At 34.8% G+C, this 22,170-nt stretch overlaps 1 protein-coding gene across 5 annotated transcripts in view; it reads right to left on the bottom strand.

The window, feature by feature from the left end:
• The window catches only part of ST7L (suppression of tumorigenicity 7 like), a 155,259-nt gene that overhangs the window by 103,836 nt on the left and 29,253 nt on the right, over positions 1-22,170 (bottom strand). For all 5 annotated transcript variants that reach the window (XM_087445453.1, XM_087445464.1, XM_014780023.2 and 2 more), the window contains exons 7-11: positions 14,744-14,898; positions 12,915-13,012; positions 12,536-12,650; positions 10,175-10,247; positions 9,153-9,255 (exon numbers count right to left, since the gene is read on the bottom strand). In XM_087445453.1, the coding sequence (XP_087301579.1) occupies positions 9,153-9,255; positions 10,175-10,247; positions 12,536-12,650; positions 12,915-13,012; positions 14,744-14,898 (544 nt within the window). The remainder of the gene's footprint in view (positions 1-9,152; positions 9,256-10,174; positions 10,248-12,535; positions 12,651-12,914; positions 13,013-14,743; positions 14,899-22,170) is intronic.

Below are 22,170 nucleotides of genomic sequence, written 5' to 3'. Positions count from 1 at the left end.
TCATCCATGTTTTGCTTGTATCAGTTGTTTTTTCTTTTTATTGGTGAATAGTATCCCACTGAATAAATATATCACAATTTGTCTGTTTATTTGTTAATACACTATTAGGGTATTGTTTCCAGTTTAGGGCTATTATGAATAAAGCTGCTATAAACTTTCATGTTCAAATCTTTTTGGGGACATATGGTTTCATTTCTCTTGGGGATATACGTTGAAGTAGAATTGCTGGGTCATAGGGTGAGATATATGTTTAACTTTTAAGAAATTGCCAAACAGTTTTCCAAAGTGGTTGTATCATTTTATACTCTTAGCAGCAATGTATGAGAGTTCTAACTGCTCCACATTCTCAGCAACATTTTATCAGTCTTTCTAATTATAGTGATTCTGGTAGGCGTGAAGCAGTACCTTGTTGTGATTTTATATTGCATTTCCTTGATAACTAACAATATTGAGCACCTCTTTAAATGTTTATTGGACATTCCAATATCTTGTTTTATGAACTATCTGTTCAAGGCTTCTGACCATTTTTCATATTAAGTTGTCTTTTTTAATTTATATATTCTGGGTATGAGTCCTTTGCCAAACAAACAAACTGCAAAATTTTTTTTCCTGTCTGTGGCTTGTCTTTTCATTTTCTTAACACTGTCTTCAATGAGCAGAATTTTAAATTGTTGAAAAAGCCAATTTATAATTTTTTTCTCTTATAGTTAAGTGCCTTTTGTGTCCTAGAAAATCTTTGCCTACCCCAAAGTTTCAAACATATTCTTAAATGTTTTATTCTAGATATTGTATAGTTTTAGTTCTTACATTTAGGTCAAGGATCCATCTCAAATTCATGTTTATGTATGCTATGAGAAAAATTCATGATTTTCCCCCATTCTCACACCCAGATGTTCCAGCACCATTTGTTGAAAAGAGCTTCCTTTCCCCCATTGAAATGCATTGGTGCTTTTGTCAAAAGTCAATTGACAGTATACCTATGGATATATTTTTGGAATTTATAGTCTATGATTTGTTTTTAAGGTAATTATTTCAAATTTAAATATAAAAGTAATAAAATTAAAAAAAATTTGGTGGTAGAATGCCTACTAAAAAACCTTCAGTGAAATACTGCAGCAAGCTATTGCTAGATTCTAAATTAGAGTTGGACAATACTATTCTAACTGATGTGTAAAGTGTCATACTAAGAACAATCACATCTATGGTACATCACTAACATTCATGGATTTAATATTTACAGTTTCAATCATCTGTGGTATCTCTAAACATCCATGATTTATAAATCCATCATTCTACTAAGGCACAAATTTGAATCATGTGCTCTGAGGCTTGTGCACATACGTGAGTAACTTACTTAATGAATAACCCTAGCTGACTCTTTAGCATCCACATCTCAGCAAGGTTCATGAGCCACCCCATTTTCATTTCATGGGTGAAATTATATGTTATAGTGGTGCTTTCAACTATGGAGATTCCCAATGGTTTTGGACCATATTAATCAAGAATGTCAATGGCCTACTGTAATAAGAGTGTTAAAGAATACCTTCTATAATAAAAAGACGAATTAAAAAATGTGCAAAGGACCTGAACAGACATTTCTCCAAAGAAGATATACAAATGGCTAATAAGCACATTAAAAGATGTTCAACATCAATAGTTATTAAGGAAATGCAAACCAAAACCACAATGAGATGCTACTGTACACCTACAAGGATAATTATAATCAAAAGACAGACAATAACAAGTGTTGGCATGGATGTACAGAAATTAGAACCCTCACCCATTGCTGGCAGGAATGTAAAATAGCACAGCCACTTTGGAAAACAGTTTGGCAGTCTTTCAAAAAGTTAAACATAAAATTACCATATGATCTATCAATTCTGCTTGTAGGTACACTCTCAAGAGCAGTGAAACCATGTGTTCACACAAAAACTTGCACATGAATATTCATAGCAGCATTATTCACAATAGCCAAAAAATAGAACCAACCCAAATGCCCATCAATCGATGAATGGATAAATAAAATGTGGCATACTCATACAATGGAAAATTATTCAGCCATAAAAAGGAATGAAATATTGACACATGCTACATTATGCTAAGTGAAAAAAGTCAGATATAAAAGGCCACCATATTGAATGATTCCAAATCCATAAAGACAAAAAGTAGATTAGTGGTTACCAGGGATTAGGAGAAGGAGGAATGGGGAGTGACTGCTAATAGGTACAGGGTTTCTTTTTGGGGTAATGAAAATGTTCTAGAATTAGGTAGTGGTGATGATTGCACAACCCTGTGAATATACCAAAAAAACACTAAATTATGTAGTTAAAAGGGTGAATTTTACGGTATGTGAATTATCTCAATTAAAAAAAAAGAATACCTTCTACAAAACTTCTTGATGGTTAGATAACAAAGAATATGAGACACTAGAATGACTGAAACAGGATGCTGTGGAATATTGAAAAGGTATGAAACATTTTCCACTATAAAATTTAAAAACTGACAATTTCTATAGTAGCTGAAAGATTCACAATCTTTTTCTTGTTTGGTGACTAAAAAAAACACTTGTTGAACCAAAACCATAGCTAGGTGATGAAGAACAAGTCAAAAACTATGAAAACATGCTGTTCTAATTTTTTACTCTTACTATCACAGTCACCGTACACTGAAATTCATTCAGTAGATTAAAAAAATCTATACAAGCAATCAATATTAATGAAACATCTAAAGCAAATTCATAGTCTGAAGAGATTTATGTGATCTTTCTCTACCGCACTTCTAATAGTTTCCAGCTTTAACAAACTGCACAGCTCTACACCTACAGCCGTTTCTGTTATAGTTATATGGAAAGTTGCCAAAAAATATTTCCTGCTAAAACAGCTTCATCCTCTGTCATTTTACTGGTAAGAGTCATACAATATTTGACAAATCTGCATAATAAATTTGTAAGAATAAAAGAAGACTTAAAATGAATATATATTTAAATATCACTATTCATTAGGATAAATAAGTTATCATGACCCACAGTTGAAGTTTGAGGCAGAAAACCCCTAAAGCATTTGTGTTTGCTAGCTACAACTAAGAATCAGGAATAGAGACCATAACAGAAGAGAGACAGAGAATATCTGTACGTACTTCAACACGTGTAAAACCCTAGCAAAAACCAATAGCCACAAATTCCAGAGCTCTCCCCGTTCATATAACAATAACGTTATTTAAGTAGGATATTACCCAAGTCGTTGGAGCTTAAAATTTCTCCAAAAAACCTTAATAATTATCTTGTTTGATAACACCCAGCTTAACGTGTCTATCCACAGACAATAATGTAGGGTTATAACACCATTCTACTTAGCTATTTTGATAGAGTTGAACTGTCAACTCGCTGTGACATTAAGTTGAGGGGAAGATATGTAAATTTCTACCTTTAAATAAAAATTATTTTAAAATGTTAAAGTATATGCATATTATATACTTATCAAAATATATTTATATTAAATTATATATATTTAACAGTTTTATTGAGGTATACTTTACATATCACAAATTTCACCATTGTAAGTATATAGTTCAATGATTTTTAGTAAATTTATAGTTGTGCAACCATCACCACAAAAAGTTCCCTTATGCCTGTTTGCAGTCAATCCCACTCCCACTCCCAGCCCCAGGGAACCACTGATCTGCTTTTCATGTCTATAGTTTTACCCCTTCTGGATATTTCATATAAATGGAATCATAAAATATATTGTCTTTTGTGTCTGGTTTCTTCCACTTGGCATACAGTATTTGCGGTTCATCTATGTTGTTGCATGTACTTATAGTCTGTTCCTTTTTAGTGCTAAGAAGTGTTCCTATTATATAGATATATCACAATTTATTTTTTCATTCACCTGTCTTTGGATTATTTCAAGTTTTTGGCCATTGTGAATAATACTACTATGAACACTGGCATACAAGTCTTCGGACATACATTTTCATTGCTCTTGGGTAGATACCTAGGAATAAAATGGATGGGTCATATGCTAAGTACATGTTTAACGGCAAAACTATTTTCCAAAGTAGCTATACTATTTTACATGCCCAGCAGCAATGTATGCAGTTTCTCCACATTCTTGCCAACACTTGATATTGACAGTCTTTGTGAGTATAGCCATTCTAGTGGGTATAAAGTAGTATCATATTGTGGTTTTAATTTGTATTTCCGCAATGACCAATGATGCTGAGTATCTTTTCATGTGCTTATTAGCTATTCATATATTTTCTTTGGTGAAGTGACTATCCAAATCCTTTGTCTGTTTAATTGAGTTGTTTGTCGTCTTATTATTGAGTTGTAAGAGCTCTTTATAAGTTCTCGATACAGAACTTTAACAGATATATGACTAGCAAATATTTTCCCCAGCCTTTGCCTTATCTTTCCATTTTCTTAACAGTGTCGTTTGAAGAGCAAACATTTTAAGAAGTCCAATTTATCAATTTTCTTTTTATGGATCGTGCTTTTGAAGAAATCTTTGCCTTACCCAAGGTCACAAAGATTTTCTTCTGTTTCTTTCTAGAAGTTTTATAAATTTACCTCTTACATTTAGATCTATGATCCATTTTGAGTTCATTTTTGTATATGGTGTGAGGGAAGGGTCTAGTTTTTTGTTTTTTTTTTTTTGCATATAGACACCTGATTGTTCCAGCACCGTTTATTGAAAAGACTATCCTTTCCCCATTGAATTGCCTTGCAACTCTTGTTGAAAATCAACTGACCATAATTCTTTGAGTTATATTCCAGGATTCTCTATTGTCTCCCATTGATCTATATTTCAATCTTTATGCCAATATTATACTATCTTAATTACTGTAGCTTTAAAAATGTCTTGAAATTCGGTTGTGCAAATCTTCCAACTTTGTTCTTTCTCAAAATTGTTTTGCCTATTCTAGGTCCTTTGCATTTCCATATAAATTTTAGGATGAGCTTGTCAAGTTCTACAAACAAGCCTACTAGGATTTTAATAAAAATGGCATTGAATTTATTGATCAACTTGGGGATAATTGTGATCTTAACAATATTAAGTCTTCTAATCCATAAACATGGTATTAATCTCCATTTATTTAAGTCTTCTTTCTCTCAGAATTATTTTGCTGTATTTCAGTATATGTGTGCGTGTGTGTTTTTAAACTCAAAATACGTATCCTTAAAAGCATCACAGATCATCTAGAGCAGATCCAATTTGGAGATTAATATATATTACCTATCCAACAATTCAATTTTATCATTAGAGCAATGCCTGAGAGTTCCACTACCCTCCCGTACTTATGTGCCTCCAGCAGTAGTTTTGAAAACCAATGCACAATCCACATCATCAGAATTGTTACCGCTGAAAATACATTTTGCATGAAATGGTTTTTGAAGCAGAAAAGAAGTTCACAACCATAGGGAGCAAATAGTTTATATTTTGTTATTTTGAGTAGGAATTAAATAAAATTTTTAGATATCTGGATGATATATTTAATTTGAATAGTTCTGATTAATAACTGCTGTTTATCTTCTTACACAAGGAACAGATTTCCATCCCATCTTGGATAATAACAATGACAATCACTGCTGTAATGTTTACCATGTATCAGGCACTCTTCTCAGCACTTTAAAGATATGAATTCATTTAATCTTAATAACAACTCTAAGAGATAGGGAATATTATCCCCATTTTATACATGAGGAAACTCAAGTCCAGAGAAGTAACTTGTCCAAGGTCATACAGCTAGGAAGTAGTGAAGCCAGAATTCAAACCTAGGCAGTTTAGTTACAGAATCCTTCTCTTAACCTCTCCACAGCATGAGAAAGCAAAACATTTCATATAAAAGTATTTTCAGACCTCTGCTTCCAGTAATGGAAGACTGGGTAATTCAGCTCAACCCTCCCAGACAACTAGAAAAGCTGAACAAAGTATTTTTTAAAATCTAATCAAATACATCAAAGAATTAACAAACAGTAAAGAATTATCAGTCCATAGTCCAAAGAAGGCCGAAATCAGAGAAGTAAGCCACACTTGGGGCTTCTTTTACTATACGGATATTTGTCAATCCTGGACAAGATGGCTAAGACGTTGTTTAGCCTTTTTGCCAGTTTCATAAGGCTAGAGGAACAAAAGTCAGACCAAGACCTATCAAGAGTGAAAGCCCTGGGACCGGCCCCGTGGCTTAGCGGTTAAGTGCGCGCGCTCCGCTGCTGGCGGCCCGGGTTCAGATCCCGGGTGCGCACCAACGCACCGCTTCTCCAGCCATGCTGAGGCCGCGTCCCATATACAGCAACTAGAAGGATGTGCAGCTATGACATACAACTATCTACTGGGGCTTTGGGGGGAAAAATAAATAAATAAATTAAAAAAAAAAAAAAAAGAGTGAAAGCCCTGGTAAAACCCTCAGGATTGGATTGGGACCCTGAAAGGCTGCATCCCAGGAATATGGGTGAATGAGAAATAAACCTAAACTTTGATGGACTGCAGCCCAGTTTCAAGTCATCTGGGTAGACCAGAAAATATCAATCCCTTAAACCAAATTAAGGTGATCCTGTCCTGCTAGTGTTTCTTCCAGGCAACTAAGAGCAAAGAAAACCCTCTCTGAAGGAAGATAAAATTATCTGAGGTTTCAAGCTATTTCTACAATTTTTTAAGTAAAATATCTGGTATATAGCCAAAGAAAATAAGAGATAAGAGAAAACAATACAATATGAATATGATGCAGCAGGAAAAAACAGATAATGGAAACAGATACACATAAGTTCCAGATATTCGGATTATCGGAGAAAGACTTTACGAGAACTATTTTACACTATTTTAAAAGAGATAAAAGATTATATTTAAAATTTTGGCAGAGAATTAGAAACTATAAATAACACAGAAAAATAAACAGAAATTCAAGAAGTGAAAAACGTTTCAAAGGAATGAAATCACACAGAGTATGTTCTCTGGCCACAATGTTATTATGCTAGAAATCACTGATAAAAAGATAATCTTCATACGTATGGAAATTAAGAAATAAACCTCTAAATATAATAAATGTACCTCTAAATCAAAGAGGAAATCATAATGGAAATTAGAAAATACTTTGAACTAAATTATATAATGAGTATGGCTATAGTATGCAGTTAAAATTGTGCTTAGATTTATAGACTTCAATGGATATATTAGAAAGAAGAAAGGCTGAAAAATAATGAGTTAAGTATCTATGTCAGAAGATACAGGAAATAAAAAATAATAGGGACAAATAAAGTTGAAGGAAGGCCATAAAGCGCAGAAATGAATGAACCAGAAAACAAACAGTAGAGAGAATCAACAAAGCCAGAGCTTGGTTCTTTGCAAAGACTAATAAAATTGATAGATCCCTGGGGAATCTGATCAAGGTAAAACAAAAGTAGCCAGTGTTAGGAATTAAAAAGTAGATATTACAACTGACCCAGCAAATATTAACATGGTAATAAAAGGATTTTATGAAATCTTTATCCCAATAAATTTGAAAATTTTGATGAAATAAATTCCCAGAAAAATGCAACTTACCAAAAGCTAACACAAGAAGAAACAAGAAATTTGAATAGTTATGGAATGGTTAAAGAAATTGAACTTGTGGGCCAGCCCTGGTGGCCTAGTGGTTAAGCTCAGCACATTCTGCTTCGGCGGCCCAGGTTCAGTTCCCAGGCTTGGACCTACACCACTGGTCTCTCAGTGGTCACGATATGGCGGCAGCTCACACAGAAAAAGAAGAAGATTGGCAGCAGATGTTAGCTCAAGGGCAAATCTTCCTCAGCAAAAAAAAAAAAAAAAAAAGAAAGAAAAGAAATTGAACTTGTAATTAAAGAAATGAAATTTGCAATGAAAATCCTCTCTCAAAGAAATCTCCAGAATCAGATAGCTTTTTCACCAAATTCTATCATTTAAGTATTATTTAAGGCAGAAATAATTCTAATTTTACACAAATTATTCCAGAGAATAAAAAAAGAGGGACCACTCCTTAACTTGTTTTATTAAAGCCAACAATAAAGGAAAAGTATAGATCAAAAATATAAGAAAAGAAGGAAATGAACATAATTAATGTCAGAATAGTGGTTACCTTTAGGCAAGAAGGAAGAAGTTGTAATTGGGCAAGGGCAGTCAGGTTGGTTTCTGGGGGTCAGCAATATTATTTCTTGACCTCAGAGGTAGTTTCCACTCATTTGCTTTATAATAAATCATTAAGATGCACATTTGTTTTTTACCTTGTGCTGTATATGTATTATAATTCATACTAAAAATTTTGTTTAAATTTATGGGACCAGTGTCACTTAATGAGAGAATGGTATAAATATTTGTTGACTGTCATTTTTAGATTTTGGTAATTTTCTTGACTCGATCTTTACTTACTCTAACAGACAACTTTCACTTCTTGAAGATTATCTTTTAGAAATCACTTTCTTTAATGTTTACTAGCTTCCAAATTCCATTAACACACATTACACTGGAATCAACAGTTATAATTACATCTTGTAGTAAAGGCATCTATTCTTGAATATTCTATACTTTCTAATATGGGGCATTGTTTTTAAAATCCAAAATTTAATCTTGGGTGATAACACACAAAGATTAACCAATAATCTATATGTTTGCAAGGTGTACAATATAAAGACAAACAAGATGGGTACAGTTTCATATGAAACTAAACATACATCAACTCGGCAGTTTTTCTGGGAAGTTCCACGTCTGTTTCCTATCATTCATTATTTTAATCTATTTGTCGGTCTTTGTCTACCCAGCCCTAGTTCAAAATCTAGACATCTGTCTAGATGTAAAAAGCTTTTATAGTAACAGGAAGTTTTATTAATGATCTGAAATATGAATAATCTTTTATTAGGACCAAACCATTGTATTTCTTCTCTGTAACTACAGTAAAATGAACAGCTAAGTGAACACACTTCAAATTTTATTTTGAAAGCAATTACAAGGCCTATAGTGAACTACTGCTCCTATCCACCTTTCTAAATGCCCTTTAATATCCCCTTTAAGGCAAATAATAAGCATCAAAATATAGCTGACTAAAACAATTTTGACTCAAACTATGGAGACCCAAACTTTGGTCTATACATTGTCATCAATTTGATAAAATTAAATAAGTAGTATTTCCATCATAAAATTTCTCACTTTTGGAACATGAGGATTAAATTCCACAGCTCTGTGAATTGCTTCCACAGCATTAATTTCTGCTGTGCTTAACCCTCTTCTGGAGGCTGTTTCTGGAGAGAATCTGTAAGAAAACCACAAAATGAAAAAATAAATATTAAAAAAAAGTATATATATATATATATATGAATTTAGATCATAATCTAGCCCCCTAAATCAGAGGTTTCTGGCCATGGCCAAGGCCAAAGCCAAGTAACTCCTAAATATGAAAGTAAAGCCTTTGATTCAACATATAAAGAAAGGCAGCATAAGAAATGGAAATCTTCAAATTTAGGTAAAGAAAGCCTTTAGAAGTCCATTGAAGGTAATAAAATAAGAAATGCTACACAGGGACATACAGAGAATCGCATGAAATAGAAGTACATTCTCATGGAATTTTCAATGAGAGGAAACAGGCTGAATATCCCATTTTAATTCTTATCAAGGCACAGTAATGTAAGGTGAAAGAAAATGGTCGCCATTTGGTTGGTTTCTGAATATCTTATCTGTGGAATAAAGAGAAATTCACTAAGGGCAGCCTAAAATATAAGGAAAACAGAATAACTCAGAATTTTTATCTCAGAACAGACAACATGAAACCCATTTCCCTACCACTCAGCTTATCATTATCATAGCTATTATGTACTATACATACTTTCTTTGTTCTAACACTGCTTTAGGCATTTAACACACACAATCCTCACACAACCATCCTACAGTATTATTATCCTCATTTTACAGAAAGGAAGAGACTCAAACTGATTAACTTGCCCAAAGTACTATGGCTGGTATGTGGCTGACTTTGAATTTGAACCCACGTTTACTTAGCTATCAAAACCTTGCTCTTTCTACTACACAAAAGAAGTCTCAAAGCCCTATAAGATCAAGAGTCATTCAGAAGGAAGTAGGCGGGCAAAAGAGTATTGTTTAAAGGCAGAGGATGAAAAACATAATACTGAGTTTAGCAGTCTTTCCAAATTATTGTAGTTTTCATAACTACTTACTTATCTGAAACAGTTCTTGTCTTCAATAGTGCTGCTGTATAACAGATTGCTGCTGACTTTGGAAGGCTTATATCTGCAATAATAATTTTCAACTTAGGTAAGAATCACAAAAAATATCTTAAGACAATTTTTAATAGGCATAAATCATAGCACAAATTCAACAGATATAATATAGTAGTAGAAGCACGTGGACATGTAACTGGATGACCTGAGTTTGAATCTTGATTCTACTATTTACTAGCTATGTATCCTTGAACCAGTAGCAGCTTCTTTAGCCTCAGTTTTCTCTTCTCAAAATAGGGAAATGGTACTTTTCTGGCAGAGATTAAATTAAATTATGTCTGTGAAAGCCCTCAGTGTGATGGTGAAAAGTACTCAACAAATATTTACAATAATCTGCTTACAATAATACTATTCAGGGCAAAAGGCAAAGTACAGTTAAAACTACAGAAAAACTCCACCTGTTCACAGAGAAAAAATAAGATTAAAAAAAACAAAAATTTAACAGTAGTTAAATCTAGGTGATACAGCCACAGGTGATTTCAATTTTTTCTTCTTCCTATGTCATTGTATTTTCTACATTTTCTTAAATGATGATTTTTTATCAAATAAAAAAAATTAATTGGAAACTATAATGAAATTAATTATATAAATTCTTTCCTAAAGAATGCCCAAAACAATGTTATCAGGAGAGTAAGACTACAGAACTCTCTTGAAATTTTAGATTCCAGAGTTATACCAGCAAATGGAGAACTAAAAAAATAAATTTGCTTTTAACTTCTTCAGGATTCTAGAATGGTAAAAACTGGGGACTCATAAAAATAACTGAAAACGCAGAAGCATATCTAAGTTGTTAGTTTTATTTTTAATGAATCAGGTCCTATCTGATTTTCTATATTCAGTCCTAAGCTTAATAATAAGTACCATAAGCAGGCCATGCACCCAAAAAGTTACATATGGAAAGAATTTCTCAAAAATTTTTCCATGAGCCTATACTATTTTGAAGCACTTCCTAAGAATTCCAGATGTTTAAAAGAAATAAACTTCTCTTTCCAAGTGTAACACATTTCAAACTTTCCAGGTCATGGGGATTCCCAAGTTAATGGGTAGGAACTTACAACAGGACAAGTGTGAATAAGTGACTTTTATGTGTTCTGTTATAGTGAAAGATATTACCAGAAATACTAAGCCAGTGAGGATGTTTTCAGCTTCGTGCGAAAAGCTGATGCCTCACTCAGAATGAGGAGAAAGCTTCTTAAAAATTCTCCCAACTCCATTTGTGGTAAACGGCACTGTTATAATAATAAAAATAGCCAATATATATTGACTTCTTACTATTGGAAGACTAGTAAACAAAGTAATAGAATACCTGGATTTAAGTTTAGGCTTACCTAAACTTAAAGTAAGGCTACCTTACTTACTGGCTGGAAGACCTTACCCATTTACTTAATCTTCTTCAACTCCAGTTTCCTTATTTACTAATTGGAGATAGTAAAAATAACTTGTCCTACCACTTCACAAGATTACTATAAGGATCAGATGAGATAATAAATTACACTTTGTAACTAAAAAGCATTGTGAAAATGTTATTCTGAATTACTCTTATACATACTACTGAACAACTTCTGTTAGCCTTCCCTGACACTCCAAAACAAATGAGGTACCATCCTACGTACACAGCACCACACACTTTTCCAATGATCTCACCTAACACACTAGCCTTCAATATAACTACTATTCATCGGTCTGTATGTTCCACTGTAAATCCTGTGAGGGCTAAATCCATGACTTCTTGCTCACTGTTGTATTCCAAGTACCTCACTCGTATATAAATCTTGAGAGAAGAAAATTTCCTCCTTGCAGGCTTTTGCTTCCAAAAGTCCTGATAAAGAAGATACTTTTTTTTTTTTTTTAGTGAGGAAGATCAGCCCTGAGCTAACATCCATGCTAATCCTTCTCTTTTTGCTGAGGAAGACCGGCTCTGAGCTAACATCTATTGCCAATCCTCCTCCTTTTTTTTCCCCAAAGCCCCAGTAGATAGTTGTACATCATAGTTGCACATCCTTCTAGTTGCTGCATGTGGGATGCGGCCTCAGCATGGCTGGACAAGCGGTGCATCGGTGCACGCCCAGGATCCGAACCCGGGCTGCAAGTAGCGGAGTGCGCGCACTTAACCGGTAAGCCACGGGGCCGTCCCAAGAAGATACTTAAAAGCAACTTGTACTCACAGATTCTAAACACTGACTGGTAACAGTGGAAAGGGAAAATCACAGAAATACTAGAACAGGATCAAATTTATGATTACATGGCTGAAAAAAAAATACTTGAAACATTCGTTCAACTGAGATATATATCACTCACCATCATATTTTGCTAGGACTGCCTGAACATCTGCATAGGCTTGTAATTCTAAAAGTGATTCTAGGAGATTTTCATGGATGTTCAACATGGTAAGAGGAGGAAATTCTTTCATCAACTGTATATTAAAAGGAAAAAAGATTAAAATTATAGCAAAGGAACTCAACAGAGGTGAATGAGATTCATTAGAAATTCTTTTGTTTCTTAACGAAAACTGTGGAGACTCAACTCTTGAGAAATGTATGTATATTAAATAAATATCTTGTTATAAAAACTACCGATTAAAAACCAGTGATTCTGCATTAACACAATTGGCAACTTAAACCACATTTTCAGTTTTCGGAGGAATAAATATAATGGTCCAGTCATCAAATTTACTTACATCTCTCATTATTTTTACTGCCTCTCTTATTCTTCCTAATTTTCTTGCACACATTGCCAATCTTCTTTTAATATATACCAGTACGTTGGTATCTCTCCCTATTTAAAAAAACAAAAAATGACACAAATTTCCCTTTTGTATTATGACCTGCTATTTCATTAACATATTATGTATTAATTTTATTTGCTTATTCTGGAAGTTTCAATTAAAATTAAATTGTGTGAGAATGGAAGAATACTAATGATCGTTGAATTTGGGTGATTAACATTGAACAAGGGTTCATTATAGTGCTCTATTTTTGTATACTTTTGAAGTCTTTTATATTAAAAGCTTAAAATATATATATTGGATTACTTTTGCCTCTAACAGTAAGTAATGGGTACAGTATATACAAAGTAATTTGTGTATACTTGACAAGTGCATTTTAATATTAACATAAAAGAAATATACATTAATAAGAAAAAGTAGGGCCGGCCCTGTGGCTTAGCGGTTAAGTGCGTGCTCTCTGATGCTGGCGGCCCGGGTTCGGATCCCGGGCGCACACCGACGCACCGCTTCTCCGGCTACGCTGAGGCCGCGTCCCACATACGGCAACTGGAAAGCTCTGCAACTATGACATACAACTAACTACTGGGGCTTTGGGGTGAAAATAAATAAATAAATCTTTAAAAAAAAAAAAAAAATAAGAAAAAGTAACATTAACCTATTAAGTTTCTGCATATATAATCTATTATTTTAATATTCTGTATTGTTTTCACCAACAAACAATAGATGTTCAAAACCAAATTTCCATGGCTCGTGTAAACTTTTGGTCAACAGCTACTAACTAACAAACTATAAAACTACTTTGAGAAAGGGCTAACAATTATTTCTGTAACTATCTCATAACCATAGTTGAGATTATACAAGGACAAATGGCATGACTTTTTTACAGATGTAGTTCATTAGTTCCAGACTGCAAAATTATATATTCCCACAGTTGTGTTATAACAACACGCATTAATGAAACATACTGTATACATCAATATTTAGTTTAGAGAGAAAACTATCTAAATTTTAATTTCCACAAACAAAAGATTTAGAACTTAACTGCTAGCCGATAATACATTATGTAAACATGTTTCAATTTATTGTCCACTATCTGCCAAAATCACGAAGTTAAAATGCTCTGGCCACAAAAAAATAGCAGGAAGCAGCAGCATTACAGATTCTAACATCTTTAGTAAAAGTGTCTCAATCATAACTGGGAAAGTATTCCTAAGAATGGAAAAAAAAGGACCTCAGTTGCTATGGCTCATATGATCTCAAACACATCACAGAAAAAAATCAACCGAAGAAAGAATCAATGCCAAGTATAAGGCTGATTTTTGTGCTAAAGGGGTCACTTCATGTCACTATACGGAGATACATACAATCTGAAGAGCAAACCAAATGATGTACCTCTACTACTGCTTGGGTTAAGGATGAGAATAAATGTAAAAGCTGCTTATCATTACTAAATGGTTCTCCTGAATCTTGAATATTTTTGAGTTGTGTTTCTCCAAAGACCAGCCCAATTCTCACATGAAATAAATTATTGTTAACTCTCAGAGCAGCACATCTCTCAATAACCAGAGCAGATCTGTTCCCTTCCACAAGCATTCTCTAGCTAACACATATTTCTGTCTTGCTGGCTTGTAGATATTATGAATATATTAGTTCTCTCTTATGAAAAGTAGTGAACTTCTAAGCATTAAAGTATTTTTATTATTGTTGTTTTGTGTTTTAAACATAAAAGAGCCAACTGCAGAAGCTAAAGGACAGGTAAAAATCAGTTCAAATTTGCTTACTCAGTTGAGCTTCATGCTGAGGACTTTGGTGCTGGCACTGCTGTGACCGCCTATAAATTGTTTCTCCTGCCTTGAGTGCCTGTTTAAATAACCTTTCGGCATCTACAATAGTTGTTGCTTCTTCCTCAGCCAGTAGAACATATGCAGTGGCACAGCTATGAAGAAAGCAAGCAAGGCAATTTTAAGTAAAATGGTAAAGCAAGCATTTTCTCTTGGGTATGTCCCTTTGCTCTATGTCACACTTCCCTACCTTTACCTACACTTTCCATCTCTCGAAGAAGAAAAACTTCATTCAATATTTTATTAGGGGCACATTGGTTTATTGTTTACGTCTGTTTCCACAATTTTTCTTCTTTCCTATCTTTCTTTTCTTTTCTTTATTTTCTATATTTTTTACTTCTCTATGCATTCTTTGACCCTTTGTCCTGTATTTTCCTTTTGTGGAAGGGGGGAGAAAGAAAGGTATATAAAGAATTACCTGAAAAGTAGTTGGAGGGACTATACTCTCTAGTGGTCATGCCAGCTCTTAGTCACTGTATACTTGGTAATATCCATCTAATGGGGGCAGGTATGGGAGAGGGTGACGATTGAGAAGAAAGTCCCATGGCCAACTAGGCACCTTTAACATTTGACTCAGAAACACAACATTCCAGGACTAGACCTTTTGTCCAACCCTGAGTATTCCCTCTGCATGCTGCCCCATCCTTTCTTGGACTTACTCACAATAGTACTGCAGCAAAACTTCCCTTGGTCCGAATTCTAGTCTTTCCTCCTACACTCCTACTCTCGCTAGGCACACCCATGCTTACTCCAAGTTTCCTTTTCTTCACCCCACTAAAACACTGAGATTTCTCTTTGTATCTTTTAAGTCAAAAGCTGGCTAATAGGATAAACGAACTTGTTTCCAGGCAAAAAAGAGAAGCAAAAAGTTTCCTTTCCGTTCCCAGAAATAACAAGTACATCTTTCCTGGAGACAATGTCCTAGTTCTGATTATCTAAGCCTGCATCGTCCAGTACTGTAGTCATTGGCCACGTGTAGTTATTGAGCACTTGAAATGCATCTAGTCTGAATTGAGACGTGTAAAATGCACACTGGTCAGTATGTGGTCAGTGTAAAATGCACGTCGGATTTTCAAGACTTAGAAGAACGTAAAACAATGGGTTAATAGTTTTTTTAAAATATTGATTATATGTTAAAATAATATTTTAATATTTTGAATATAGCCAAACAAAACATATTACTCAAATTAATTTAATCTATTTCTTTCTACTTTTTTTGTGTGTGTGAGGAAGATCAGCCCTGTGCTAACATCTGCCAATCCTCCTCTTTTTTTGCAGAGGAAGACTGGCTCTAGGCTAACATCCGTGCCCATCTTCCTCCACTTTATATGGGACGCCACCACAGCATGGCTTGCCAAGTGGTGCATCGGTGCATGCCCGGGATCTGAACTGGCAGCCTGATCAGTGCGTGCCCAGGATCTGAACCGGCGACCGGGCCGCCGCAGCGGAGTGCACGCACTTAATCGCTTACACCACCGGGCTGGCCCCTTCTTTCTACTTTTTAAATTCTTTCTACTTTTTAAATGTGGCTACCAGAAAATTTAAAGTTAAATATATGGTTTACATTATATTTCTACTGAACAGTGTTTAAGCAAGAGGAGAGAAATTATTGGTAAAAGTACAAGACCAGAAATGAAACAAGATTGATGGCAAGATAGCAATCAAACAACCGGGGACAAAAAGGGTCTTTTAGATACAGAAAATGCAAAACATACCATTTCAGTATCCTTCAAATAATACCCTAAATTGAAGTATATAAAAATTTCACCAATGAACAGAGATTTCTCCATTATATTACACTGGATTTCTCTGACGCATTAGATATACTGCTGCTTTAAACACTAGGCTCCCTAAGTGCCCTCTAAAATCCAATTCAAACGCTTTTAAATAACAAAATAAAAATACTTTTTTTGTGTGTGTGTGAGGAAGATTAGCCCTGAGCTAACATCTGTTGCCAATCCTCCTCTTTTTGCTGAGGAAGACTGGCCCTGGGCTAACATCCGCATCCATCTTCCTCTATGTTACATCGGACGCCGCCTCAGCATGGCTTGACAAGCGGTACATGGGTGCGCACCCGGGATCCGAACCTGGAGGGCTGCCACAGCAGAGCGCACACACTTAACCACTACGCCACAGGGCCAGCCCCAAAATAAAAATACTTTTAAAAGATCAGATGGGTATAAATTGATGCAGTGGAATCAAAATATAAGCATAATTTTAAATTACAGTATAGCTATATGATAAAAAGAGGTTCTTTTCCCTTAAAGCTTTCTTGTATTTGTTAAAAAGTATTTTAAATGGAGATGTTAATACAAAAAATTAATTTTATGAATACCCAATGAATCTTACTATTGGGAATGTTGTTTCTTTAAATTGAGGCAAAAGTCACATAACAAATTAACCATTTTAAAGTGTATAATTCAAGGACTTTTAAAATATTTACCAGGTTCATCATGTATCAAGTAGCAGTACTCCATTCCTTCTTATGACTGAATAATATTTCATTGTAACAGATATACCAAATTCTGTTTACCCATTCATCAGGTGATGGACATCTGAGGAAATTCCAATTTTTGGCTATTATAATACTGCTATAAACATTTGTATAAAAATTTTTGTTTGAAAACCAGCTTTCAACACTCTTCAGTATGTCTAGGAGTGGAACTGCTGGGTCATATGGTAATTCTAATTTTAAGTTTTCGAGGAACTGCCGAACTGTTTTCCACAGTGGCTGTATCATTTTACTTTCCCATCTGCAGAGTGTATGAGGGTTTCAATTTCTCCACATTTCCAAAAACATTTGCTATTTTCTGGAGGGTTTTTGTTATTGTTGTTACTCCCATCTTGTGAAGGGGTATCTCATTGTGGTTTTCATTTTCTTTTCCCTAATAGTGAATGATGTTGAGCATTTTTTCATATGCTTATTGGTCATTTGTACATCTTTGAAGAAATGTCTATTCCAGTCCTTTGCCCATTTTTAATTAGGTTGTCTTTTTGTTCTCCAGTTATAAGAGTTCTTGACATATTCCGGATACTAGACCCTTATTAAATATATTACTTGCATATATTTTCTCTCATTCTGTGGGCTGCCTTTTCACTTTCTTGATCATATCCTCTGGTACACAGAAGCTTTTAATTTTCATAAAGTGTAATTTATTTAATTTTTCTTTTGACTTGTGGTGTCAGATCTAAGAAACTGCTGCCAAATCCAGTCATGAAAATTGGCCCCTATTTTTTTTTATAAGAGTTTTAGCTCTTACATTTAGGTCTTTGATTAATTTTATTTATTTTTTTTGAGGAAGATTAGCCCTGAGCTATCATTCATGCTAATCCTCCTCTTTTTTTTGGTAAGGAAGACTGGCTCTGAGCTAACATCCACTGCCAATCCTCCTCCTCTTTTTTTTTTCTCCCCAAAACCCCAGTAGATAGTTGCACGTCATAGTTGCACATCCTTCTAGTTGCTGTATGTGGGACGCAGCCTCGCATGGCCGGAGAAGCGGCGCATCGGTGCTCGCCTGGGATCCAAACCCGGGCTGCCAGTAGCAGAGCTTGCACATTTAACTGCCAAGCCACGGGGCCGGCCCCATTTGATTAATTTTGAATTAATTGTTGTGTATGGTGTGAGGTAAGGGTCATGCTTTTGTATGTGGTTATCCAGTTGCCCAGCATCACTTGTTGAAAAGATTATTATTTCCCCCACTCGATGACCAAGAGTGGTCTTGGCACTCTTGTCAACAATCAATTGACCATAGATGTATGGGTTTACTTCTGGACTCTCAATTTGATTCCATTTATCTAGATGTCTATCCTTATGATTTAATTACTATAGCTTCACAGTAAGTTTTGAAATCAGGAAGTGAGTCCTCCAACTTTGTTCTTTTTCCAAAATTGTTTTGGCTATTTGAGGTCTCCTGCAATTCCCTATGAATTTTAGGATCAGCTTGTCCATTTCTGTAAAAATGGCAATTGAAATTTCGATAGGGATTGCATTGAATTTGTAGATCAATTTGAGGAGCACTGCCATCTTACGATATTAAGTCTTCCAATTCATGAACGCTGGATGTCTTTCCATTTATTTAGGTATTCTTTAACTTCTTTCAACAATATTTTGTAGTTTTCAGCATACAATTCTTGCACCTCCTTGGTTCAATTTATTCTTAAGCACTTTAATATTTTTTGATGCTATTGTAAATGGAACTGTTTTCTTAATTTCCTGTTCAGATTGTTCATTGCTAGTATATAGAAATACAACTGATTTTTATATGTTGACCTTGTCTCCTGCAACTTTGTTGAACTCTTTTATTAGCTCTAATAGTTTTTGTGTGCGTGAATTCCTTAAGATTTTCTACATATAAGATCATGTCACCTGTGAACAGAGATAGTTTTACTACTTCTCTTCCAATTTGGAAGCCATTTTTTTTCCCTTCTTCTTGCCTAACTGCCCTTGCTAGGACCTATAGTATGAGGTTAAATAGAAGTGGCAAGAGCAGACATTCTTGCCTTGTTCTTGATCTTAGAGGCAAAGCTTTCAGTCTTTTGTCATTAAGTATGTAGTTAGCTGTGGGTTTTTCACAGATGTCTTTTATCAGTTTGAGAAAGTTTTCTTCGATTCCTTGTTTTTAGTGTTTCCATCATAACCTGGTGTTGGATTTTGTTGAACAGTTTTTCTGCATAATTAGAGGTGATTGTGTGGTTCTTGTCCTTTGTCCTACTTAATGTGGTCTTACACTGACTCATTTCCATGTTAAACTACCCTTGTCTTCCTGGAATAAATCTCACTTGGTCATGGTGTACAATCTTTTTAATATGCTGCTGGATTTGGTGTGCTAGTATTTTGTTGAGGATTTTTGCATCTATATTCAAAACAGATATTAGTCTGTAGTTTTCATTTCTTGTGATGTCTTTGTCTGGTTTTGGTATGAAGGTAATATTGGTCTCATAGAATGAGTTAGGAAGAGTTACTTCTCTTCTATTTCTTTGAAGAGTTTGAGAAGGACTGGTGTTAATTCTTTAAGTGCTTGGTAGAATTCACAAGTGAAGCAATCTAGTCCTGGGCTTTCTTTGCTTGCAAGTTTTTAAATTACTAATTCAATCTCTTCACTTGTTATAGGTCTATTCAGATTCTCTACTTCTTCTTGAGTCAGTTTTGGTAGTTTGTGCATTTCTAGGAATTTGTCCATTTCATCTAAGTTATCTAATTTGTTGGCACACAATGGTTCACAGTATTCTCTTATAATCTTTTTAATTTCTGTAAGGTCAGTAGTAATGTCCCCAGTTTCATTCTTTTTTTTTTTTTTGGTGAGGAAGATCAGCCCTGAGCTAACATCCATGCCAATCCTCCTCTTTTTGCTGAGGAAGACCGGCACTGAGCTAACATCTATTGCCAGTTCTTCTCCTTTTTCTCCCCAAAGCCCCAGTAGATAGTTGCATGTCATAGTTGCACATCCTTCTAGTTGCTGTATGTGGCACGTGGCCTCAGCATGACCTGAGAAGCGGTGCGTTGGTGCGCACCCGGGATCCGAACCCAGGCCACCAGTAGCAGAGCGCGCGCACTTAACCGCTAAGCCACAGGGCCGGCCCTCCACATATTCTAATATTGTGAAACTTCCAGATCTCCTTCTGTTATTGATTTCTAATTTCATTCCACTAAGTGGATAGTTCATACCATTTCAATCTTTTTAAATTTACTGAGAATTGTTTAGGTCCTAACTATGGCATATCCTGGAGAATGTTCCATGTACACTTCAGATGAATGTGTATTCTACTGTTGTTACACAGTGTTATTTAGATGTCTTTTAGGTCTATTTGGTTTATAGTGTTGTTCAAGTCTTCTATTTCCTTGTGTATCCTTTGTCTAGTTATTCTATTCATTGTTGAAGTCTCTAACTATTATTGTTGAACTGTCTATTTCTCCCTTCATTTCTGTCAGTTTTTGCTTCATACATTTTGGAGCTCTGTTATTAGATGCATATAAGTTTATAAGTATTATATCTTGATGAATTGAACCTCTATCATTATATAATGTCTGTGTCTTATAAAAATTTTTGTCTTAAAGTCTGTTTTGTCTGATATTAGTTTAGCCACTCCATCTCTCTGTGTGTGTGTGTGTGTGTGTGTGTGTGTGTGTGAGGAAGATCAGCCCTGAGCTAACATCCATGCCAATCCATCTCTTTTTGCTGAGGAAGACCAGCCCTGAGCTAACATCTATTGCCAGTCCTCCACCTTTTTCTCCCCAAAGCCCCAGTAGATAGGTGTACGTCATAGTTGCACATCCTTCTAGTTGCTGTACATGGGACGCCACCTCAGCATGGCCTGACGAGCGGTGCGTCGGTGTGCACCCAGGATCCGAAGCCAGGCTGCCAGTAGCGGAGCGCGCACTTAACTGCTAAGCCACGGGGCCAGCCCTCCATCTCTCTTTTGGTTACCATTTGCGTGGAATATCATTTTCCAAACTTTTACTTTCTACTTCTCTGTGTCTCTGTATCTAAAGCGAGTCTCTTGTAGATAGCATACAGTTGGACTATGTTTTTTAATCCATTCTGCCAATCAATGCCTTTTAACTGGAGAGTTTAATCTATTTACATTTAAGTAACTAATGATAGGAAGGACTTGTTTTGTCCTATTTGTTTTCTATATGTCCTAACTTTTCCTATTTGTTTTCTATATGTCCTATCTTTTTTCTCCTCATTTCGTGCATTACTGCCTTCTTTTGTGTTAGATAGATATTTTCTAGTATATCACTTTGATTCCCTTCTTCTTTCTTTTATCATATGTTTTTTAGTTATTTCTTAGTGGTTAATGGCTAACAATTATATTTAACATCTTAATTTATAACAATCTAGTTTGAATTAATACCAACTTAGTTTCAATAGTATACAAAACTGCGCTCCCTATATAGCTCTTCCCCTACTCCTTATATTATTAAGGTCACAAATTACATCTTTATAAATTGTATGTCCATCAACATAGATTTGTAATTACTATTTTACATAGTTGTCTTTTAAATCATATAGAAAAAAAGAATTGCAAACCAAAAATACATTAATATTGACTTTTATATTTACCTAGGTAGTTACATTTACTGGTGTTCTTTATTGCTTTATGTGAAGTCAAGACTATCTAGTATCCTTTTATTTCAGCCTGAAAGACTACCTTTAGCATTTCTTGTAGGACAGGTCTACTAGCAATGAACTCTCTCAGTTTTTCTTTATCTGGGGATGTTTTAATTTCTCCTTCATTTTTGAAGGATAAGTTTGCTGGATATAGAATCCTTAGTTTACAGTTTTCTTTCTTTCAGAACTTTGTCATCCCACTGCCTTCTGGCTTCGATGGTTTCTGATGAGAAAGAAGCTATTAATCTTGTTAAA

Source organism: Ceratotherium simum, chromosome 2 (assembly GCF_057802395.1).
Source record: "Ceratotherium simum simum isolate JZ-2026a chromosome 2, ASM5780239v1, whole genome shotgun sequence".
NCBI lineage: Eukaryota > Metazoa > Chordata > Mammalia > Perissodactyla > Rhinocerotidae > Ceratotherium > Ceratotherium simum.
The sequence above is the reverse complement of the archived record's forward strand: the minus strand, read 5'-3'. Positions and strand labels throughout refer to the sequence as shown.